The sequence below is a fragment of the Haemorhous mexicanus genome, chromosome 1 (assembly GCF_027477595.1).
Source record: "Haemorhous mexicanus isolate bHaeMex1 chromosome 1, bHaeMex1.pri, whole genome shotgun sequence".
Taxonomy (NCBI): domain Eukaryota; kingdom Metazoa; phylum Chordata; class Aves; order Passeriformes; family Fringillidae; genus Haemorhous; species Haemorhous mexicanus.
The window spans coordinates 35,057,836-35,083,177 of NC_082341.1; the positions used below are offsets into that span (position 1 = coordinate 35,057,836).

The window sequence follows — 25,342 nt, forward strand, 5'->3', positions numbered from 1 at the left end:
CACACATTGCTCGATGACCTTTTCAACCTGGCAGGCTCAGACTGCAGAACTTTGTGCCATGGAGACTGAGATTATGGTTAATCAGTACTGAGCTGGGTGTAGGTGGAATTGTCAAGTGCTGGTCCTGTCATTCTGTTGAAACAATGATTTTGTGAGCTGTCAGGAAGCAATTTGGCAGGTCCCCTCATGTGGGTTCCCTCAGAAAAGTTGGCTGGAGAATGACCCCTCACATGGGAAGCATTTGAAGCTCAGCTTGCTAGAAGGCTGAGAGAGTGCCATGTTTGCCCAGGCAGACCAGGTGCCAAGAATTAATTAGTCTTGTCCTATGCTGCACAGCAGAAACAGACGTAGCTCTGATCTTGCAAATGACTGTGCAGGTAGAGTCTTGCACTGTGGTGAGGTCTCCCATAATTAAAAAGCTTTAAATGAGAGGTCAGCACTCTCTTGTGAACAGAACCAAAACTGTCAGGTAGCAGATCTCCCAAGCTTGCTTAGAAACAAGCAGTTTAAAATATTTAAAATAAAAGGAGACATCTACTTTGTTATTGAGACTTGCTAGATTTTTCCTTAAACTGGAAGGTGGGGATTATTTTGATTATTTTATTTTGTATCTGACAGTGCATGAGTGAAACTACACCTGATGCATACGTGAAAATGAAATTACAAGGATGACAATGTTTTTCTTTATGGTACTCCTGTTTGTGATGTGCTGGAAACTGAGTTTTTTATTTTGATAAGCTCCTTCTTTTTGTTGCTACTGCTTTTCTTGGCACATTCCTGGTGGAGACTTTAGCTGCTGGTTTGAGAATTCTTTGTAAAAGCAATGCTCTTGCCCGCTGGGCAAACTGTTTCTGCTGCAAATGTAAAATCATTAATTCCTGGCACAATTCTAAACTAGTAATAGTGGATTGATCTTGGAATCAAGTTCCAAATTCCTCTGGGGTTTCAGATTTCATGCTGAGCTACCATTGGATAGATGGCTTTTATAATCCTGTGCACTGTCAAGGAAGAAATGCTGGTCAGCTTACACTGAGATTTCTGGTCGACTTCCATGTTTTACTTTGTTCCAAAAGAACCTCATTCTTTTAATAAAGAGTTACAACATTGTAGTTTGTTAGACTGTTCTGGCATCTTACTGGCAATATTACTTTTTTCTGTCAGTTCTGCTTTTGGAAAGGATGCAGTCTTTGAGGAGCTGAATTCATTTAAATACCTTAATCCTCGTGGTTACAGGAATCTCCTTATGGAACTTTTGTGGTCAGCAGCTTGTGGTTAAGTGGAAGGAAGCTACAGAGTAGGTTGCTTGCAAGCAGGTCTCCCCTGTTCTTGGACCACTCTTTTTTATCATCAGTGGTCCCAGAAGGGTATTTTAACAGACTCATGCCCTTTGAGGCCCCTTACTCAAGGGCCGTACCCTTCCAGACTGTTGTGAGCACCAATTCAGTGCCTGGCTTTCCTTCAAAGGAGTAGGAGATTTATGGCTGGATGGGGACCCAGTCATCATCTCTCCCTTCATTCTCCCCTGCTTGCAAAGTCTTGTGGTGCCATATGGGTAGTAAGAACATTCATCATCCTTCCTCAGATGATTTACTAACACAAACAAGCTGTGTTTTTCTCTCCTGTTCTCAGCTATCTCTGACATGATGCACATACTGCATTAGGCAGCTAGCTTCACCTTTTTTGTCCTCTTTCCTGAAAAATCTGTATTTGTTTACACCAGAATTTTGGTTATTGTTAGTATTGAAATAATATTTGGAGAATTTTGTTATGTTTCCAGTGGTTTCTGCTCTTTCTTGATGCTTTATACATCCTTTATTTAAGGTTTAGATGTTATAGTTGTCTCTCATTATTGACAAACATTTTCTTTGACCAGTCCTGGCACTATCACATCACTGACTACACTGCCTTCACAGTTCTTGCTTGTTTTGCCCTACCTGCTGTTTTAGGTTTTTATTGTCCACTGTCATGTTTGTAGGCTTTTTCTCTTGCATTTTTTAGTTTAAGTTGCATCTCTGAATCATGATAGATTGGATACCAGAATGGCCAGGACTGGCTCAGGAACATTCCGCCCCACCCCCCCCCCCGCCCCCCCCCCCCAAAATATTTGTCTCTGTGATCAAATATCCTTTATCCTAGAGCTTTCTGCTTAGTCTTTATCTTGCTGCACTATCTTTCCCTTCCTTAAAAGCCAAACCTGAGGTGTTTCATGCTGCAGGGGTGAAAATCACTTGCCTCAGCATGGATCTGTGCAGGTTTAGCTGAGCCTGGCAGAGAATAAGAAAGCAAGGGGTGTCCTCAATCTCTTTTTCTACTAAAATATATGCTGCTTATGCCTTCTGCCAGTACCTGTGCTTGATCTCTGCATTAAATCTGGGGGATTTTTTCTACAGGGGGAAAAGCTGGTAATGGGAGAGAAGAAGGTTAATTGCCACCAGATTCATAGAAATAATTTATATTGTCAGCAAAAGAGAGAGCTTTTCTTCTGCCCATAATAAAATTCTGATGTCAAATGTATTGATTGGTCTTTAATGTTATCGTTATATGTCTCACAAAATAATTAGGGAAAAGCTAAATATGTTTTGAGGTTTTTTGGTTTAGTTTTTTATCTAGTTCAGATAAATAAACAATTTTCTACACAGGTGTCTTCCAGTGTTTCCTGTAAAATATGACCAGGAGAAGGAATCTACTATGATGATACAATTCATTGCACATTAGAAGTGTAAATAGTTGGTCCTTTTAAGTTCTCTGAGTAAAAGTATGCAGTGCCTTTGGATGGAATAATGCTTTATTTTATCTTACTTATGGCTCCGATCTAATTTAGAGTTTTAGTACTGGATCATCTTTTCACATCACCTGATGGGTGTACTCTGAAAGAAAGGCCCATGGCTGCCTGGCTATTGGGTTGTCCAGAAGGCTAGAGGTACATTTTTCCTGCAGCTGTCCTGTTTATGTAGATCTGTATTACCTGAAGTACTTTACAAATGCATTCAAGAACGCATTTAAAATCAGAGTAAATACAAGCCATTTATGGGACAGTATGTATGAACTGTGACTGAGCTATCTGTCCAGAGTCCAGAGGATTTCCCCTTTTCTGTGTGCAGGGGTACTCTTTGAAATCTGAAGATTACAATTAGTGCTAATAGAAACTTTTTTAAATGGCTGGTGTCTTCTGCATTAACATCACTTTAGTATCTGAGCACGTATGTCTCCTAAATATTTTAAGTATTGTAGGAGCCCAGAGGGTAGGTCGATGCTCCCATCTGTCTTGCAGGATGTAAAGTGACGTTCTGAAGGTGATGCAAATATCACAGCAGAGTGTATCCAGAAATGGAACTCCTTGCCATGCATTTCAGTCAGTTTTCCCTAGAAAAAAATCTCAGTTCTTAATTTGTCTGACACAACTCAGTTTAGGGTGTTAAAATTGTGATTATTCAGGGTCAAACCTGGAGTGGTCCATGTATAGAAAGTGTAATAATAAAGAGCTGTTCTTCTAAACTAAGCAATCCACTGGAAGAAGCTGTCACAAACCACTGGCTGTGCCACTCCACCACAGGGTACTGCACATCACCAGGTAGCTCTGCACAGGACCTGGTGATTTGTGCTTCACAAAAAGCACTTCTGCTAGAAAGTATCCAGCCTTGATCTGAAGTATTATCAAGAGATTGATAATCTGCAGCTTGTCTGTTTGCATCTCACATTAATTCACCAAATGCCTGTCTCTGCTGCCTGAGTCCTCACCACCATTCCCAGTAGAGGTTGTTGTGTGCAGGCAGACCACCCCTCAGACTTCAGGGCTGACAGTCAAAACAGAGTTGCTGAAATCTGAGCTGTTGCCTCCAGTGTTTTGAACACTGCTTAGGCTCTTTCTTTTGCACCTCCAGGTTTCCGCAATGTAATTTTAAAAATCTGGAGACTAGAACTGAGCTTGTGATTCCATTTTTGCTCACACATTTTTCTGAAAGGATGAGAAATATTGGAGGAGTATACTATCCCTCCTTGCCATACTTACTAATTCCGCCTTGCTGCTGGAGCCCCCTTCCAGTCCAGGTTTGTGGGACTTGGAATGCAGGCTTTATTTTCAGAGATATGACCATTATTTGTAATCCAGCTGCTTTCAGTTTTACATTTGACATTTTTATATTGTACTTTTTTTTTCCCCTCTCTTTTCCCCCCTCCACCTCAGCAGTGGGGAAACATGTTTTGGTTTGTTCTTTTCAAACGGCCTCAAGTTGCAGTGATTTAGATCTCTCTCTCTATATTCATGCTGTCCTCATTCATATTTCCACTAGTTTAAGTTACCAGCTTCAAATTCTGAAATGTTTCTTTCCAACATTGATGATTTACAGTCTGAAACATCACTCTAAAAAGTATGATTTGATGGTATTTTCTTATTTACAAGTATTTTGATGACCTGACAGATTGCCTAAACAGTTGTCCCATACTTTACTGCATATCATAGCTGAGTGTGTAATTTAGGACACTGAAGACAAAACATGGTGGAGTTGGGCGAGATGAAAAGGAAGTAATTCTTATGTTCAGGCTATTTACATGTGTGGTTTGTTCCATTCTATTTCTAAGTATGTACTGAACGTGACGTTCATTGTGTCTGAAATAGTAGCAGAATAACCTAGTGGTTGCTAAGGTAATGAGAACCCACTGTTCCCTTACCAATTCCTGTAAATAAAGTATGGAATTTAATTTCACTCTGTGTTACCTGAGGCAGCTCTGGCATCTGATAAAACAAATGATCTTCACATTCTTCTCCACTTCCCTTCTGATTTTCATTGAAATACTGAGATGTTTCTCTTTTTGTAAATAAGTGAGGCTGCCCTGCAGATGGTGGGGTAGAAAGTAGCCTAAGAATTACATCTTTTGTCTTGCAGCTGTTTTCCCTCTGTGACTTAAAATTTACTTGTCTTCCTGCTGAAACACTTCAATTGCACGTGATCAGGGCTGAAGATTTGACAGCCATAAGAGTTCCTCTTTTTTTTTCTCTTGATGCAGAACTTACATGTTTGTTATCTGTGCTTGTGCAATGGATTGCAAGCACAGTGTGAGTGTGAATCCAAGATTTATTTCTTCATCAAAGAAAGGAAGGTTGTCTCAAAAAACAATATGGTAAATCCAGAAGTTTTCAAATGCTGGACACAAGTAGATGGTGAGACACTTACCTGGTGAAGTGATCCTTGGCAAGGATTATTACTGGCCTTGGGAGTGCAGGCAGCAAACAAGAAATCCAAAGGAGCTCTGACCACTATGCAACCAGGCAACACTACACCCCAGACCATCTTGACTTTGTAATGGAAAAAGAGAATCCACATCAAGCTCCTCGGCAGCTAATCAATCATCCGAGTCCACCAGGCTGGGCACGGAAGATTGAATATCTTACGTACATGAAGAGGAAGAAGAAACAGCTGGGGCATGGGATGGAGTTATGCTTGGAGTAAGGGAATCTGCTGTAAAGAGAGGCAGCTTGTTATTGCATTGCGGAATGGCAGAAAAATATTCCTGGTTTTTATGCCACAAGTGTTTGTCTTGCTTGTGTTACATTGATATCAAGTTATTGGTGGCCACAAGTCGCCACAAGTTGGTTATTTTAGCCTGTTAGCTGTCTGGGTATCAAGACTTTGTATTCTAATAGCCTGCCTGCCCAGAGAAGTAGATCTGGGAGGTGAAGTGGACAGCTGGCATAATATATGGACACTTGAACCCGGAAATGAAAGACAGCTGCTAGGTCTAATTTTAAACATAGCTCTTGATCAGATCCCTCTAGATCCTGCTTGTCCTGCCCCAGCAAAGTCATTAGTGGGAGTAGAGAAACAAGAAGTTGAAGATACTGGTAAAGAGCTTTTGTGAGGAAGGGAATCACCCTTGTTCCAGTTATGGTATTTCCATTTTTCACAGTAAGTACTGTCAGCTTCCAAAGAAGGGGAGTGGAAATGGTTTGTGGCTGGTACATGGTCTATCACCGCTGACACGGGCAGCTCTTCTGGGGCCTCGTAATGGACAGTGGGGCTCCCTGCTCTGCAAGTACGAGGCCAGGCAGCGCTGTTTCAGACGAGGAAAACATAACAGAGGGGGGGTTTTCCTAACATTTTAAAATAGCACGTGGTTACATATCAGCCAGGTTGTAATTCCGAGTTTTTACATCAGGGCTACGGAATGCGGCAGCGTTAGCGGCGGTCTGGAGCTCCATCTAGCGGGGCGGAGCAAATCCCGCTGGCTGGGTTTGGATTTTTTTAGCAAGTACAAAAATAACTACGAATAATATCGTACTGATAGAATTCTTCACTTGGGATTAGCGAGTTAGACACATTATTAATTCAGCAGCTGGTTAAGTGTCTTCAAGTTTCTGTTTTGCTTTCAGAATGCCATTACCAGGCTGGGTTGGCTTCGGGGGTTTTTTCAAGTGTGACTGTATTGTTCAGCTTTATTACAACTATGATGCTAAAATTAAGGGCTATGGAAACATTTCTGCTACTCGTTCTCTTTAAGGAGTTATCTAACCTCTGGGAATTTTGGAAGTAAGCACAACATTGCTCCTCTGATGTGAAGATTTCCCACTATTCGACTGCTCTGTTAATCACAATAGGTTTAGGAATAACAGCTTTGCTATCTGCTTTTAAAAAGTGAAACATCCAATTTTTTAAAATATATGTTTTTTTAATATATATGACTATAAACTTGAAGAAGTAAGAATAAAGAATAAATGTTGTTTGTTTTATTAAAGAACTTTAAACTGCAACTTGACTTTACACTTAGCAAGCTTGATTAGGATAGAAATGTTACTAAAACAAAATTGTATTATTCTAAAGGCATTCTGTTTAAACTGGTGTTAATCTCCAGTACAGAGTGACAGTCTAAATAAGTTAATGATCGCATTCAAATATAAGTGCAGCATGCATTTATCTATCTCTTTTCCTAAGAAAAGTGGATAAACCAGGAATTTATTATAATTCGACACAAAAACTTTGATGTAAAGCATTGTAAATAGCATGATAAGAGCTGACAGAGGCAGTTGGAGCTGGAGTTGTGGGACAGACGCCATAAATGGCCAAATTACATTTCATTTAAGCATGCTTCGTAATTTGCTTTCAACAGTATTAGCCTAACTAGTATTACTTTTGTGTTATTTTTAAACTTTCAGCTTTCCTGCCTCCTGCACAACCAAATGCTTCTCCTGTTAATTCGACTCAAAGGCTTGGGAGTGACAGCTAGCAGGGAGGGTTTATTTCATGTTTTCCCATGTATCCTTTCTAAACATGCATTTTTGTCTGTACCTCCCATCTAAAGCTCTTCTTGTCAACAGGGAAGCTCAGAGATACCAAAATTGCGGAAGGAAGAGCAGAAAGCACGAAACGCACTCTTGGCTGATATCCAGCAGGGAACTCGCCTAAGGAAAGTGACCCAAATCAACGACCGCAGTGCGCCACAAATTGAAAGTGAGTGTGTGCTCCTCAGCACGGCCCTGGGGGAGCTTTGCTAAAGCCTCGGGTGTGGGTGGAGGTCAGATGGACAGTTTCAAATTGAAGGGCAGGTTTGAAGGTCAGCAAAGGTCTGCATCATCCTATGGCTTTAGGATGCAGTGATGGGACACTTTATAAATGTGCATGCTGTTCTGTGATCAATGACTGTTAACATTTCATGATAAGTCTCCAACTGGTTACCACCTTAACAGGCATTCCTTGTTCCAAAATAAATAAGGAATGATGAAATCCCTGAGAGCATTTCAATAGAATAATTAGGTGGCAATTGTTAGCTCTAGCTGAAGAATTGTTCTTTATTAGATTAAAACAAAAATACCACTGAAAATTTCTGGAAACATAAGTTCCGTATTAGGCCTAACGCAGCTGCTTCTTGGTGTCAAAATTTGCATGAAGTTGAAGAGCACCAGAGGGTGCTGTGCTCCAAGGTATAGGTCAGAGAGGGATGGCAGTTCCTGAATAACAGTACAGGGTAGCCTTGGCTTTTGTTGCCACCAAGCCTTAGCAGTCTTAGGGCAAGGATGAAATTATTTTCTGATATACCCTGCATTTTTCATTCTTTTTAACAGAACCCAAAGGAGCTAATAGAGATGGAGGTAACTCAGCTGTTAATAAAGGTGGCTCTCAGCCGCCTCTGGGAGGTTTATTTGCTGGTGGATTTCCTGTTCTCAGACCAGCAGGCCAGAGGGACATGACAGGTAAGGGCTTCATTTGTATGAAAGCAGAGCTGGATGGGCAGAAATTTGGGATGAAAAGTAATTTGGGATTAGCTTTACTGATTGATTTTTATTGGGGTTTTCTTCTGAATGCTTAATTCATGATGTGACCATGGAGGGCTCAATTAATAATGTGATTGAAGCCACTTTTCTAGATCTCAGGTGCCTTATTTCTTAAACATAAATAAAAAGCTTTCTCCACATTTGGTAAGAAAGAGATTAAATAGATCTCTTTAGCTGAGGTTTTTACGTTATTTTAATGAAAGCTTTTAATTGTGTCTTGAATACAATATTGAAATCTGAACTTATCAATTTCAGAACAAATGGCAAAGTCTTATTTCCTTCCCTCCACTAGTGTATATTTCTATGGTATTACAGTCCTGTGTATGACTTTAAAGATTCATATTTAAGATTTTTGCCCTCTGGATTTTATAGAGCATAGCTTTGATTCAACAAGGCAATTTACTGATCTGAAAAATAAGGGTATTGTTGCTTCACAATGACAGGAGGAAGGCACATGGGGAGCCCCACTGCTGCTTTCACCTCAAGAAGTGCCAGTATCAATGAGAAATGACTTTTATAGTCACAGTAATGACCTCTGGCAATGCTGAGCAGCTGGTGCCTGCTCAGGAAGCACAGAACAAAGTAGATTTTTGTAGGGAAAGACAGAACTTGGCTCTACCTGAACGTTTTTTGCTTCCAAAAGGCAAGCCAAAGATGCATAGCACTGTGTGCGGTGGGGCTTTTGACATAGCTTCAGTGGTAGTAACTACTTTGAGTTGTTCTTAAAACTATGGCCATGCCTAGCAGACTGTGTGAATGTCGACTGAGATGCCTTTTTTGACATCTTGCTTTGTAAAAAATCCTTGACATTTACTCAGGAAGAGACATTTTTTAAGTTCAAGAGTCATCAGGCATTTGCTGTTAAAAAGGAAATACCAGAACCTTGTGCCTTCCAGAAAGCCTTTGAGGCATTGCTTTTAAAAACTTGGCTTTTATCTGTGGAGCTGAGGTTTCTGTAACATTTGTGTGGATTTTTTGATCCTAAGCAAGTACTTAACTTGAAGGATGCCAGCTGATGTGTGTCAAACTGCTCGTGTACTTTTCACCGGGAGTCTCAGTGCCCAGCCGGCTGTACCAGGCAAGATGAGGCTGGTGTGAAGGGCCCGAGACTCTGCAGAAAGGTCCTTCTCCATAAGCTGTTTCATTCTGCAGAAGCTGAGGAGCACGGATGGGAGCAAGGTCTCCCAGCAGGTCGTCATATTACTAAGCAGAATCCCTGGTGCCCACTGGAATGCATCACCTCCTAAGCCACATTATAACATGGGCAATCGGGGTGAATGAGTTTGATCCCTCCAGGTATCCACTAGGGAGGGAAGATGACGAGCTTGCCTTTATTACTGTTCGGTTTGAGGAGTGGGAACGCAATCCGGGTGTGTAACATGTGATACCTGTTTTCCAGGAGGGAGGCCTGGGCAGCTCTCCGGAGGCCGAGCAGCATCCCCCAGACCCTCCGCACCGGCGAGCAGCGGCGGTGCCAAGGCCAACAGCACCCCCTCGCAGCCGGCCGAGGTTCCAAGGGCAGCTGCCCCACCGGAGCCTCCCGGCACCTCCCGAGCCGCAGCGGGAGCGGGTCCCGGGCGGCCCAGCCTGCCCGCCCCCCCTCCACCGCCGCCCGCTTCCAGCAAGCCTTCCCTCACCTTCCCTCCTCCTCCCCCTATGCCCCCTCCGGCCGATCGCCCTGCCAAGGGGGTGACCCCCGGCGCTGCTCCCCCGGCTCCGCTGCCTCCCCCTCAGGCTGACAAACCCACCAAGCCTCAAGCAGGCGCTTCGCACCCACCCCCGCCGCCGCCCCCTCCCCCTCCTCCTCCTCCCCCGCTGCCCCCCGTGCCCCCCGGCGGGCCGGGCAGGGCCGCCGAGGCCTCTGCGGCCGCCGCCGCTCCGGCCGAGGGAAGGGACTGTCCCCTTCCCACGCCGCCTCCGCCGCCTCCTCCGCCGCCTCACGCCCACCCCCCGCCGGCGAACAGGCTCTCCTTTCCCCCCTCCCCGGCCTTCAGCGGTGCCGACGTGCCCCCTCCGCTGCCCCCCAAGTCTCCCCACTTGCTGTCACAGTTCCATAAGCCAAGCAACATCCAATCGCTGCCGCTGCCACCCACCCCCGTCCCCCCTCAGCCCGCAGCCGGGGTGGAGACCAGGAAGAAGAGACCCGGTCGAGGCGGAGGTGAGAGAGGCACCTCCGAAGGAAGAAGGCTTTTCCCTGCCTTCGGCTAGCGAGGAAAATCACCGAATGATTTGGGTTGGAACAGGACCTTGAAGATGACTTAGTTCTTCAAGGCTGCCTTCCAACCCAAACCATTCTATTACACTGACTGGAGAGCATGGAGGGGCAGGGATGAAGAGCACACATGGGAGGAATACCTGTAGGTTGCACGGCTTGTGATGAACACCCAAAACATCTGGCTTTTTGAGATCCCAGTCAGTTCTTAGCATTGGGCATGCATGCCTTATCGTTTAAGCTGCCACTCTTGGAAGTGACATGCTGATCAGTGGAGACGAAGTCTTAGGACCGCTGGGCTGCTTCTTGCTTTTGTGTTGGCATTGGTGTCTCTCCAGCAGTGCAGTGGGTGGTACCTGACAGGCTCAGGTGGGGGAACAGACTACACACCACAGGGTCTGCCAGGTCAGCAGCTGCTCATGTGCCAGCCTGCCTAGGACATCCCTCTACAGCTGTACCCGTGCAGGAGCAATATTGGCAACAGCTGGGAAACACTAGAGAACATGATGAAACAGAGATGGGGCAGCTACCAGCCGTAGGTGAGCAAAAGCAAATCTGGCTGCAGCCCTCTGCTGTTCAACAAAGGGGAGCAGCCAGTGCCTCCTGCGATCAAGGTAGCTGGGCCAAAGGTTTCTCCGACTACTTGGGAAGTGGGGTATTATCCAGTATTTCCTTGAGTAGATTATAGAGGGAAATTATGTTAGACTCCTCTAATGTAATGAAAATAATAAAAAAGATGAGCATGAGCCTAAATCTGTGTGGGTTTGAGAAATGGAGACAGCTACTTAACAGGGAACATCTGAAAGAGAATGTTCTGTACCGTGTATTTTAGCAGCCACATGTCAGGAGAAAGATTACAGGTTCCCTTTGAGATCCAGGGGAAAGGCCACGTAAGTACAGCAGATCAGGTGCCTTGTGGTGCTGCTTAATGCTGCTCAGAACTCTCTGATGAACTATGTCGAGATGCCCATTTCTCATGGTAGTTCAATTTGTATGTTTTCCATAAAATTACCCTGCCTGTCCCTTGTTATGTAAGAGAATAAGCAGTTTTGAGAGGCTGCTAACTTGGAGGCCTTGGGGTCCCTCCCACTCACACAATTCCTGTGGTCTTCCAGATGTAAATTTTGATGGCCCTTGCAACTCCTCAGTGAAATGCACATGACTAATGATAATTTCATTCCGTAGCTGCCAAAGCATCACGAAATTTTCTTTTATACATACCACCTAGTGTAGTTGTTTCGTTGATTTCCTTTGCTTAAAAAGAGACTGCTTGTTCTTGTGAAAGTGGAAGGATAATCTTCCATTCCAGACTGGGACAAAACCACACTTCAGAATGTCACACTTTCCTTAGAACTGGAAATGGAAAGCCCCAGCCAATTCCAGTAGCCACTTGAATTTAATACTTAATGCTACAAATCTGTGGTCCGGCTTGGGTATGTTTGCCCCACATACTGCATTCTTTTTACACCCCCTCCACTTTTTTGTGTAGTTTACTGTTGGGTTAAGTCATGGTGATGTTTATATGCTGGTCTCCTGGTTTTTTTTGAAAGGAACTGGTGCTGGGAAGCTGGTCACACCTCCACAGCCACCTGCAAGATCCCCAACAACTGAACTTACAAGCAAGTCTGGAGTCTCAGCCTGGGCTACAGCTCATGACCCCTACACACCACTTAAAAATGGAAATATGCACATCATTGGTAATATCATTAAATTAAATATCTTGTCTGTAGTTAATAATTTTAGAACAAAAGCCTGTGTGTGTCTCAGATCTCAAAAACTCACTCAAGACTTTGTCCTAACAATAACAGGGTAGCATAATAGAAACATTTTTGTACAACCTTATACAATTATAGAAAATTAGGCTTTTTCAAAAAGTATTTGAATTCAGTAGGAAAGAAAAGCACACACTCCCTGCAGAGTTACTTAAAAATATAAAAAGTTCCCATAGTGTGCTTATATTACCATTCTTCAAACCAGATCATGGACATTTAGAGGTTTCACTCCTATAGGGCAAAGACCAGTAAGAATTACTTTTGTGGTCTGATGAATTGACCATTCATTCTTGTTTACAGCTACATGTCTTAAACTACCACTGAAAACCTCTATTACCACAATACCATCAATGCAGAAAACTGGAACAGTAGCCAGAAGCTTAACTTCAGTTTTAATAGCAGGCAGTGGTTGCAATTAAGGCAAAAAACTTTGATGGCTCACAGAAGTACTCATCAAGATGTTTTCTATAGAATGAGCCACCATCTGTTTCAGGAGAAAATCAGCCAGCATTTTTAATAGAAATTACTTGTGGGGTTGGGTTTTGGGGTTTTGGGTGGTTTTTTGGGTATTTTTGTTTGTTGTTGTTCTTGTTTTAAGTTTCTCTCCAGCATCAGCTAATGGTTATTTCCCTGAAACTTGACAGATGACTTTGAATCGAAATTTACTTTCCATTCTGTGGAAGATTTCCCTCCACCTGATGAATTCAAACCATTTCAGAAAACATATCCCAGCAAGATACCCAGAGGTAAGTGTGTAAACATGGAAAGATCTGATCATTATCAAGAGGTTTAAAAATGGGGATGCAAAATAAAGAACTGAACCAGCATTAGCATAACTGGACTGCTAGCACAGGCACAGGGGGGAATGGGATTTGTCACAGTGGCAACAGGGAGCAAAGATATAATGAAAAGCATTTAGTTACTTTAGAGTCTTAGCTAAAAACAAATGATGTGGCTGGACATACCACCTGTGTTTTTAGATTGCTAAATTTGCAAAGCCTGTGGTGTTAAAAACAGTCATGTTGGAAAAACAGACTTGGGCAGCTACTGAGTTTGATTTTTCTGTTCATTAACTTGTGAAATCACAGAGAAAGATTACATGATCCATGTCTTCCATTATGTATTTTGATTTAAATCCTATGCATGGTGCTTTACACACCTGAATAACAAAGAGACTTAGTACCTGAACTTTGTCAGGAAGTGATAAATGGCTGAACCTTGCTCTATTTTTTTTCCTCCTTTCTTAACTTAGTAACTTAGAATCAGGTCACTGTTGTAAGAACAGTTCAGCTATCCAGTTTTGAAAATGGGTAGTTTAAAAGTGCCAAAAGATCTCATGCCCATATTCTGCTTTTTTAATAAAACCCACTTTTCTGTATTATTAGATCTCTAACTTTTAATTAACCTTTTTTTTTTGTTTCCACGCTAAGGTACTTAGCATGACTTTTCATAGCAGCCTCAGTCAGGCTAAATTGTCTGCTGTATATTCTGACTTTTACTGAAAGGCTGCAGAGCACAAGCAATATATGTGTGTATATATGTAAACATATGTATGTATATACCAGGGGTAGCAGATAAATGCAGCATCCCTGCTATATAACTGCATCCAAAAATACCTATTTAAAATCTGTCCTATCTATTTACAGATCCCTCTAAAAATCCTCCACTAAGAACACACGTGAGATGAGAAGAGTCTTCTGATGTTCTCTGGACTAGTATTAAAAAAGAAGATCAAGATAATATATAAGACAGAAGGGGTCCCTCTTGCAGTGATAGATTGTACTTGATTCACAAGTACTGCAATATTAACAATTCTATAAACTGTAAAACAATATAAACTATACCTTTTGAACTGGCCTACATACTACAGGAATGTTAGTACAGGCTTTTAAATTACTGTATATAGGTGAATATTTTTTAAGCAAAGCAGCATAAAATTTAAATTCTTTGTAGTGTTGAAACAATTCTCATTCTTATTGTGCTGACAGTGTTACCTCAGAATGTTTTGTGCTACATGCCTGTAGTTCTTTTTTCTCCTTCCATCATAATTTTTGGAAATTCTCCAGTTATTATTTAGACTTTTTTTCAATGAACTGTCAAACTAATATGCTATCTTTAGTCTGTTTTTATGTTTCTTCACTTCTTCCATTCTGCCTGGCCTCAGATTGCAGCAGGATGTCACTTTCATGAAGAGGTGGGCCCACAACCCTTTTCTCATGAAGCATGAAGAAGAGATGCCAAGGAGCTGTGGCTGCTAATGAGCCTACCTCCTAAAGATTACATATCCTTATAGGATAGTGTCTGAAGAAGCCCAGCTGGGTAGGGTGGTCTTGGACTTGACAAAGATGACAGAACCTTTCCAAAGTAGAGGAAAAGAAAGTTGCTCTATTGTAAGCAAGAAAAAGAAATGGTGTGTGTGAATACATGTGCCGTGATGAGCGTATGTAAGGACACATGTCCTGTCTTTTCCCGCCGGCAAAGTGGGTATTTACCTTTTCTGTGACAGACTGCCTTTACCCAGCAATTACAAAGCCTTTGGATGAGGGGTCCAAAACCTACATTTTAGAGCTACTACTATTCGCTAGCAGTGAAGGTTCATTGCCCAAAACACACCATGTGGAACACTCAGCCCCCAAAGTGGTTGTTGTTTCAAATAGAGTTGGTTGGGAAAAGTAACAATCTAGCAGCAGACAAGACTTGAACTACTGCTTTTAATATTCAGACCTTGGGTAAGGTCTTTGGGTTGCAGATGTTCAAATCTGGTCCTAAGATGTTTATTTCTAGCATTTATTACCCTTATTTTTGGCAATTGGGAGGAGTGATGCCAGGGAAGTGTGAGGGGAGTGATTCTTCCCCAGTGCAAAGAAGACATGGCCATGCTGAAGAGAGTCCTACAAAAGGCCACAAAGGTGATGACAGGGCTGGAGCATCTCTCCTATGAGGAAGGCTGAGAGAGCTGGGACTGATCAGCCTAGAAAAGAGAAGGCTCAGAGGGGATCTCTCCAATGTATGTAAATATTTGAAGGGAGGTATAAAGATGGACCCAGACTCTTTTCAATGATGTCCAGCGACAGAACCAGAGGAAATGGGCAGCTGCAACACAAGAGGCGCTGTCAGAACATCAGACAGCACTTTTTGACTGTGCAGGTGACTGAGCCTTGGAACAGGTTGCCCACAGACCTTGTAGAATCTCTTTCCTTAAAGATACTCAAAAGCCATCTGGACTTTGTCCTTGGCAACTGGCAGTAGGTGACTCTGCTTGGCCAGAGGTGTTGGACCAGATGACTTGTAGCCATCCCTTCCAATCCCAACCACCCACTGATTCCCCTTTTTACAGCTTTTCTCGTTCCTAGACCTGGCTTACAGCAACCCAAGGCATCGTTGGGGGCAGAGTGGCTGGAAATCTGCCTGACACTACAGGACTGGGGTGTGCTGGCTGAGAGTGGCTAAACATGCTGAACAGGGGCCAGTGTGTGCTCAGGTGGTCAAGAAGGCCAACAACATCTTGGCTTGAGGAGGTTCAGAGGGGACCTTATCGCTCTCTTTAACCCAAAAGGATACTGTACCAATGTGGGGGTCAGTCAGTCCTCTCAAGTAACAAGGAACCAGACAAGAGGAAATGCCCTCATGCTGTGCCAGGAGAGGTTTAGATTTAATATTAGGAAAAACATCTTCACCAGAAAGGTGGTCAGGTATTGAAACAGGCTTCTCAGGGAAGTGGTGAAGTCACCATTTAATACCTACAGGTATTTAAAAGACTTATAGATATGGCACTCAGGTGATGCCTCAGGTTTTAGCTTTTACACTTTTCAGATTCTGTACTGCTTTAGTGTGCAATTCTGAGCTTCATATTAGGGGATAGTAAGCTCTTATCATGGAGTAGGTAGACAAAGGACCCTTGGTCCTGGGGACCAAGGACAAATGATCCAAATTTCAGGCCCAAGAGTGTAAGCAACAGTGGAATGAAGAGAGAAAAACAAGAAGGATGGGACTTCATAATCTAAAGCTATAACTGGATAATTAACTCCCATATGCTAATGGACCAGAACTTATAAAAGTGAGAGACCTCATGACTGGTCATCCATTTTGTGACCATTTTGGGTTCATCTTGGGTGTAGTTCTGGCTGGGCTCTTGTTCTTCCCAAGACACATCCATTGAGGCCTTCTAATAAATACCTACTTTATTCTTTAACTCCATCTAGTCCCTCTTCTAGGCCAGCCTTCACAAGGCATCACAGGGACATGGTTTAATCGTGGACTTGGCAGTGCTGGGTTAACAGCGGGATTAGATGATCTCAAGAGTTGTTTTCCAGTATAAATGATTCCATGATTCACCAGCCTGAAAAAGAATACTGCTGTTCCAGGGTGAGTCTGGTGCTAACAGCCAGGCTATTACAGTTACGGCATTAATTTATATAATTGCCATCAATTCCCCTCAGTTAGAGGTGAAATAATGTTATAGATCACTGATCATCTTTCCCTGTGGCGTTGCCTTTGAACACAACTATTTGGAAAAGGCAGGTAACTGCATCTTTACATCCCTGCTTTTCTCTTTGTTGTCACAGCAGCTCAGTTATGCTGTAACTATTCCCACACACATGCACATTCATGGTGTGAGATGGTGTAGGGGTAACAAGCTCTTCACCCACTGAACTCCAAGAAAGCAACATTAGTTTGCTTTTAGATTTTCTAGCCTATTGTGATAACTTGCTGTACATAATGTGAAAAGACAAAAAAAAAAGTGGTGATGCTTTGACCAATAGTGTCACTTACTGTAGCTACTTGATAAATATGCATGAATGTAGTAACAAGCAGGGTCAAATCTACATTGCTTCTCGAACAACTGGAAAAGTTCAATACTGTTTTAAAAACTATTTTGTTACAGTATTATTAAAAGTGGCATATTGTTGGCTCTCATTTATTCTGAAATTTGTGTACTGCTCTGTAGTAAATACCTTCCTAAGGATTTTAAAACTAATTCTAGACTACCTGCCAGCAGATATATAAAGGAGAAGAAAATTTTACTCCTTTTTTTATTATGGTTTGGGTATTTTAGAAATAAACAGCATCTTTCAGGGATGAAGTGAGAAATCCTGTGCTTGTTTGCTAACATTTCTGAAATGTTTTCATATATTTGTCATTCAAGATTCATTGAAGCAGCTGGAGATACAGAGGATCACGCTGGCTGTCACCCTGAGGCAGCTGATCCCACAAGTCCCAGTGTGTTTTTCCACTGTGACACACCTCTGTTCAAGACCTCTGGAAATACTAAGACCATGCAGTTGCTCTGGTTTCTACTAACTGCACCCAACCATGTTGCTGTACCACAGCTGGTTTTGGTTTTTAAATGCACTATACAACTCAAGCAAAATCAACATACTATTAGAAAATTAATACCTGGATCACTGTGCTCAAAACAATTTATTCATTCTGTCATATAAGCAGTTCCACAAAAGGACATAAATGCCCATGAGATAATTGCAAGTGTTGCTTTCTTCTTTCTTAAGAAACAGGCAAATAAGATACATGTTTTTAACAGGAACACTCACTTCTTTCATCTTGCCTCCCTCCCAGCTCTCAAAGATTAGAGATCGTGCAAAATAACTGTGAGAAGTGGTACATCCTAATTTTTGTCCTCTCACTGGGGCAATCATTTTATTCCTGTTCCCTGGTTGTGCAGAAATACCCAGCTACTCCTATCAGGAGATGTGATTTCATGGGAAATCCATTTACTTCAGTTATGGGCAGCTGGAAAAAGCACAGGTCTCTTTCAATGGGCTTCATCCCCTGCAATGTTCTCTGAAATCAAGTGTGCTTCTTGCAGTCACAGCCCTTCCTCTGGTTACCATACAAAGCAGCTAAATTTTAGAGTCTACTTGAATATTTCCTTCCCCTATTGTCTACCCTTTAAAATACTTAGACACAGGAGTTGGTCCTAGGATTGACAGCATGGGAGGATTTCATTGTGAATGGGAGATTATTAGGTAGGCCGTAAGAGAAAATATATTCTTCCTTGTTTTCTGTAAGTGAAAAGGGCCCATGTTTTCTTGTCCAATTGCCATTTGTCATATAAGGCAATAGCAAAGTCATGAGTCTGAATGGAACAATTTCATGTAAAAAATCCTGAGAATGCAGTGTGCCAATACGGCAATGACTATTTCCCTGATGCACAACTCTTACAGTTTCAACTTGAGGTGTTTCTGCTTTCTAAGGAGCTTTTACTTCCTCAGTACCTGTGGTTCTTTACCATCCACTTTCTCAAACAGTGAAGGATTTTAGCTCCATATGTTAACTTCCACTTACTAAAGACCTCTTTCAACCTCTTGTATGAAAAAAACCCACCATCCATCTTCACTGGACACAGTGTTTATGGTTTAATTCTCTGTGTATGCCCTATCTCACTTGAACAAGAAGAAAATACAACGAGAAGCAAGTCTGCCTGTAGGGCTGTGGAGGAAGGGAAGCATGCTGCAGCAGAGCACCTAATGTAAGGAAGCATAGGACAGCCATTTCTAAGCCTAACCAGATGGATTGCCACACCCACCAGCAACTCACTGCTACTAAAGGAGTCATCAGACATGTGTCTCACAACAGAGATAACTAGGAACTGCTCAGCAGTACAGAGGCAGAAAGATGGAGAACAGCCAGGTACTTATCAATGTCCAGCATCTATTCCTTTAAAAAATTCCAAATCTGTAGCTGGTATATAAATCTGACACGTTATTAATTGCATCTTAAGAGCCAGTATGTGTAGATCTCTGTGGCATCCAGGCTGGCTCTGCACTTCAGGACTCAGTTCTGGAGCAGCAGCCAGGTGCACTACAAACACAAGCTGGCTGAGGGCGAGGGCAGAACTTAACCTGGGGACTGAATTCTGATAATTTGTACAGGCATAATGTCAGGTACTGCAAACAGATATGGCCATACAAGGCCAGCACAACAAGGTCAAGAGCCAGCACTTACCTTCCTGCCCATCTCAAACTGTGATTTCAACTCTACCATTTCAACTCTGTATGAATTAGCAAAAAGAGAAAAATGCAAGTCAGCTTTGCTGCAAGCCTAGTCCTGAGCAACAGAAGGAAAACCAGATTGCTTTCAAAGACAATATGGCAATTAGCCTGATGAAGTTAAATCTTTACTTTAATTGGTTGCCCAACATACATGATTTAACATTCTGTACTAAATTAGCCAGCATGCACACAGTAATTGGACCAGTCAGTGACTTTCTCCTTTCACTATATACATACACAAACAGGAACACCACAAGATTGGACAAAGGAAAGCAATTTGTTAACTGGATACAGCTAGCAAGTAACATTTTTTTCCTCTATAAATGTTTTTTTCCTGCAAAATCACAAGTGTGAAGACTTTCTTTCAAGGCTTGAAGAACATTGCAGTCTTCCAGTGAAAAGGCTAACAATAGCCACTGTAGCTGAAATGAGATAAAATTTGTTGAAAATCCATTCCAAGCAAGAGTGACATTGAAAAAAAAAAAATCACCTGCAATGCAGCATAGGGAAAAGGGACTTTGGAGACACGCTGAGCAGGTAGAAAGATGGGTTTGAACCCAATTCTTAACATCCTCAGCTTAGTGTAAAAGAGGAGGAGGTTCAGAATCAGATCCAACATTTCACATTCACTGGTAGAGTAGTACCAAAATAATCGTTTGCTTACTTTATTTGAAGAACTTTAGTTCTGTGTCAACACAGTCATAGAAAAGATCCACTACTTCAGCTGGATCCAGAATCTCTGTACGAGAAAGGATATCTTCCATTGCTTCTAAACCTTGTTTTTCAAGGTCTAACATAATCCTCATCAATTTCTGGCCTTTATCCTAAAGGCATGAAATAACCAAACTCAGTTAACCAATAAACAGGCTCATGAAAGCATTTTACTCTTTGTTACAGAGACATTTTCAAATATTTTTAAAAAGAAAAAGCCTTTTTAAGTACAAACCACTTCTGTTATTAGTTATTTTGGATGGCCAAAGGCTAAAAGGAACAGTCCTGGACATTTTGTGCATTAAGAAAAATAATCAAAAAGGAGTTGCTAAGTTTAAAGCAAAAAAGGAAGAGGGGGAAAGATGGATAGAGGAAGATTATACAAGGCTTGTACATATAATATAGGTTAGTGGGATTACAATTAAGCTTGTAATCCCACTAACAGAACTATGTGAGAAGACTGGAAGCCCTAAGAATTGTACAGGTTGTGGTATTTGCATGTGCATCCCACAAATCAACACCTGCAAGATGATGACTAGATCTGAAATGATGTGTCATGTAACAGTGTTAAGACTCCACATCCCAGGGAGGTCTTGTGTGCCATTCTGATTTACTGCTCTTTGAGTTTCTAGAAAATTTACTCGTGGAAAAGGTGCGATTTCATTTTATCCAGATGTTATTTAAACTCTACTTTTTTTTTTACCTTTTTTTTTTCTTTTTTTTTTTAATGGAGAAATGCTGCTTGTTTTGCTTGCAGCTTTCAAAACTGAGTTTCAGGGGAAATCAAAGTCATTTAGAATGAGTGGTGGTTCTGAGTTTTTCAGGGTTTTTTTCTCGGCATTTTGTCCAGAAAGAGTAGGGCATCTCCTCTAAGGTTTAGGCTCTTGGATGGGCAGCTTTCATAGCGTGAAACCTGAGTAGAAAATGCATCTTCTTTTCTACCACAACTATTGGTGTCACACTGTGGGGACTTTAACACGCAAGAGTCCACAAGATGCTAAGATGCCTCTTCCAGGTCTTCCCTAAGTCAATGTCTTGCATAATGATATGAGAGCCAGCAGCACATTAAAACAATGTTACCAGAGGCCACAGATTTTAAATTACATCATTCCAAGAAATTAAAAATCTAGCCCAAACTGCATTTAAATAATGTTTTTACTAGCAAAGGTTATCATAGCTTCCTTTATCAATAGTAGGTAGGTCTGCATGTTGTTATGATCATAGCAAGACTCTGACCCATGCAAATACACACAGAGGAAAATTGTAGAAAAGCAAGTCCTCTGTGGGAGTTCAACCCAACTATAGGAGGGTCCTGAATACCCATAAAAGCTTGACAGGTGTGCATTGGTGATCCTTCCCTCTGTTTCACTTCCTTAAAACCACTTAACAAGTTTACTGCTGTAGTTGTAATTGCAAATGTTACTGAAGTTACTGAACTAACTGCCGAATGACACCAAAAGTTGTATCTCAACCATTTGGAAAAGCAATACAGAATTCCCTTCCTGACTTTACTTATTCCAAAATTATTTGTGTAAGAGATCTTCAACAGTAAGTTTTTACCATGGAAGGTTTTCAGCCCTTGGGTATGTACTGCACAGCACTGCAAAGTGTCCTTTCTCCTCATATGGCATTTTCAGTTAAAAATTAACAGAAATGCATTGAATTGCAAAACACAAGACTTGCAAAACTGTCATGTGCAAATTATTCCTTCAAGAAAAGTACCTTTCCAAACTATGTAGTTCTTAATCCAGTATATGGTTTAAATCACAACATTCCTGCCCTCTTCCTGGCACATAATTCCGATACCATGTTGCACTAGCATCCACTGCTCTAATCACTGAAAGGACTATATGCACAGTGGGGATTGAACAAGATAATCAGCTTAACAGTTTGACTTTTCATTCTGTAAAAGTAACGGAACAGAGCTCTACTCTCAGGACAACAAAAACTATGCGAAACAGTTTGTCCTTCAGAGGGCATCATTATTCAAGCTAAACTCACAAGGATTCTAAGAATATCTACACTGACTTCTATTCAAACTACACACCTATAATCTCAGTTCTATCGTTCAATTTTAGAAGCCTTCTCCATAGTCTCAAGTCAAATGTAATATTCTCTTGAAAGTCTGTTCCTTTCAGCACAGAAAGCCAAATACTCTCAGTATTCAGGGTTCCAACAACTTCAGTTCTTTAATTCCAGGTCCCACAGCTCTTACCTGATCGTTCTCCAGGAGAGATCGGGCCCATTCATGTGCCTTGTACAATTCGTGCCTACGATCTGGTTTCTCCTGGAATCGAGGTATCTTTTTAGCAGGATCATCATTGCCAAAAGAAGGAGACTGCACTTTTGGTACTAATTTTACATCATCAACAAAAATAAAGGGTTTAAATATGGACCTGAAAGAAATGAGAATTACTGCTTGCAGTAATAAGAGACATCTCGTATATGTTATTGAAATGTTCACCAGGTTATTTTAAAACAACACATACAGAGCAGCATAGATAATTCATCTACACTAAGCATGGGTAAGGTTAGAGACTTGGTACTGGTCAAGCAAAACAAATCTACGTGCTTTAAAAGAACTGGGTTTGGCAATTATTGCAAAAATTTATTACCCCTTTTACCGATAAGATTTTCTGGTGTCCTCATGCCAGTTCTGCCACTTCTTTAGAAGAGTAGAACTGATTTTCTCCTCCAAGTTTTTTTGTAACAAATCTCAACATTCAGCCTCACATCAGTTTTTCTCCTCTGTTCCCACTGGCATCTCTCCTCCTCCTTCCAGATTTAAGTTTTATAAAAATCAAAAAAAAACACTTGCATGGAGCAGGGAAGATTACATTATCTTGCTCAATATCAGAGGATTTTGCATATCAACAGCAGCACTTTAGTATTCTACTTCAAGAGCTGGGAGAAGACATGGCTACCAGTATTGTGACATTTCTCAACCATTTTAGCACTGAATTTGGATCTAAACTCCTAAGAGAGACAAACAAAAAGCCCCACCAATACAGAATCTTCATTCCTGAGAAGCTGAAAATAAGTTTTGGCAAGTGAATGGAACAACTGCCTTCCTTCTCTTTAGATACAGAACAACAAAGCACCCTGCATTCTGCAGTGAAGAACCTGCCAAAAGTGAAGACTTCTGCAACACACAATTAATAACCACTGCCTGTGTACAGTCAGCAGGTTCAGTGCTGCAACCCTTTTCCATCAGTGTCACAAAGCCTTGCTGACTAAGAATTTACATGACTCACTAGGTGCATTTAAAATAATTCTTTCTTAATGCACTACAGTGTTGAATAAAGCAAGAAAGGTCTCTAAACAAGGCTATTAAGGCAGGTTTTTGACCTTGAAATGGACAGAGATCCCAACAAAATAATTTGGAGCCTCGCTCCTTTTTATCACAGAGGATTTGCATCAAACCAAAGAAAAGTTTGGGTAAGCAAGTTTAAAATTGACACTTAACCCTGAAAGTCTGAATTGCATAATGCAAGGTGGGTGGAAAGTCCCTTTGGCATGGATGACTTCCACAGCCCTCAGTAAAACCTAATGATTGCTACCAATCCTCTGACAGGAATGACAGTCAAGGAGTCAAGGGCACCATTTTCTTCTCCCCATAACCTCTTTACCTTAATGCAAGTGGCAGATCTCCTGAAAAATTGCAAGTGGTTTAGTTTAATTTCTGTGAATCCCAAGCGGATTCTGTTTAAAACACAAGATAATTCATTAGTTCTTTGATGATCTGACCCATCAGTTCCCTAATTTCCTTAGCTACTTTCAGCTAGAAAGGACACCATGTAAACCAACTGGAAATTGTCCCTCAAATAAAAGACGTGCTTGGGATCCCAGCAACTTGCAGATGTTTTGCTGTGTTAACATTCTGATGTCCTATGGAGCTACCTAGAGTACATACCCCCTCTCTGATAGTTAAAACACTTCATTTGTTGGAGTTTTGCACCTACCTGTTCAAGAGAAGTGACTTGAGAAGTGACTTGTTGAGATGATGAAGTCCCCAACTTCATCACCTCAACAACTTTCTAAGTGGAAAGCAACTACACTGGAATTCCTGGCCCCTCCCTAAACTGCATTTCCCCTAGAAGCTCAGTAACACAGGACTGTCAGATTGCACATCTCGGAGCACTGACTGCATTTCTGGTTAGAACATGCTCATGAAGCATGTTCCAGTTTGGGTGGCAGGGTTTGTTTGTTACCTTTCAACCCATCACTGCTCTGCACCCCAGGGAGCCCAGTGCTGTGGCTTACCTTGAAGGGTCTGGCGTGCCAGTGAAGTAATGAATACAGGGAAAACTAGGGTCCTGAGGCAGAACAGACACTATGCTAGCTGTAGTAAGGAAAGATTCAGAGTCCACACAGACACCACTGTCCTTGTCACGCAGGACATCAATCATAGCTTGTGCAGAAACGTCACCTATATGGAGGGGGGGAAAAAATTCCTGAGTGTTCAATGGCTTGGAGCCCAGGTAAAGATTTTAGCCTGAACAAGCTTTGGCCTAAAATGGCCACTGACACTTGACATGGGCATGTCACAAATCCCAGTTAATAGTTTCTACTTAAGCAATGAACATTCAGAAAGAACGTGCCTAGCTAGTAAATGAGAACAGTAAGAAGCATTAATTAGGCATGGCAATTGCCAGGTAGGGAGAAATGTTATTAAAAAGGTACATTTTCAGGAAGAAGGCTGTAATACTGCTTTAGCAGTCACTATGAACAGACTACTTACTTGAAACGTCCACTTTTCTCTACCCAAGCAGGACAGAATGAGAACACCCTGATTTTCCACTTCTCAATTTCCATACTCAGTTGAAATTTTGAAACATCATCTTGCAGTCACAGAATGTTACAGCAGCAGACCTAGGCACCAGGATTTTTCTCCAAACCCCTATCTACAAGAATCCTCTGTTCTCACCGTGTCTCCTGCCTTTCCCCCAATGCCCCTCCATGTTTTCTCACATACTCCTTTGGCAGGTCAGGCCTCTTCCCCATACCTTCCCAGGCTCTGCAGTGACTCAAACCTCCATGCACAGCTGCCTCAACACACCAGGAAACACAGAATGACTCAGCAGCCTGCAAGATTTTAGCCATAGCCATTTGTCTGTAGGAGCCCTCAGGGTTTTTAGTGCTATAATCCAGATTTATTAAGAGCTTTTACCTATAGCCCTTCAGAGTTACTGTATGTGCCTCAGACACTAACCCCACTCCCTGCAATTCCACAGCCTTAGCAAGAGCTCTGCAGTGCAACAAATATCTCACCTCTACACTCTTCAGAACATTTACCAACATGTGAAAATGCCTACAGTCTAGTAAATTCACATCTGTAGTAAAGGGCTTTCTGGAAAATGATAATTTGTGCTAT

At 41.8% G+C, this 25,342-nt stretch overlaps 2 protein-coding genes across 5 annotated transcripts in view; one reads left to right on the plus strand and one right to left on the minus strand.

Moving 5' to 3' along the window:
* Nucleotides 1-17,731, plus strand: part of WIPF3 (WAS/WASL interacting protein family member 3) — a 38,486-nt gene extending 20,755 nt beyond the window's left edge. For 3 of the 4 annotated variants that reach the window (XM_059845762.1, XM_059845784.1, XM_059845773.1), the window contains exons 3-8: nt 7,310-7,442; nt 8,054-8,182; nt 9,663-10,421; nt 12,026-12,172; nt 12,892-12,993; nt 13,894-17,731. In XM_059845762.1, the coding sequence (XP_059701745.1) occupies nt 7,310-7,442; nt 8,054-8,182; nt 9,663-10,421; nt 12,026-12,172; nt 12,892-12,993; nt 13,894-13,934 (1,311 nt within the window). In that variant the 3' untranslated portion in view covers nt 13,935-17,731. Of the gene's footprint in view, nt 1-5,751; nt 5,904-7,309; nt 7,443-8,053; nt 8,183-9,662; nt 10,422-12,025; nt 12,173-12,891; nt 12,994-13,893 lie in introns of those variants that run through there. The other variant, XM_059845793.1, reaches the window with a different exon arrangement.
* A 1,638-nt stretch (nt 17,732-19,369) lies between these two features.
* Nucleotides 19,370-25,342, minus strand: part of SCRN1 (secernin 1) — a 37,762-nt gene continuing 31,789 nt past the window's right edge. Inside the window, exons 6-9 of the mRNA XM_059845815.1 lie at nt 24,232-24,397; nt 22,184-22,364; nt 19,922-20,081; nt 19,370-19,679 (exon numbers count right to left, since the gene is read on the minus strand). Coding sequence (XP_059701798.1) covers nt 19,923-20,081; nt 22,184-22,364; nt 24,232-24,397 — 506 coding nt within the window. The 3' untranslated portion in view covers nt 19,370-19,679; nt 19,922. The remainder of the gene's footprint in view (nt 19,680-19,921; nt 20,082-22,183; nt 22,365-24,231; nt 24,398-25,342) is intronic.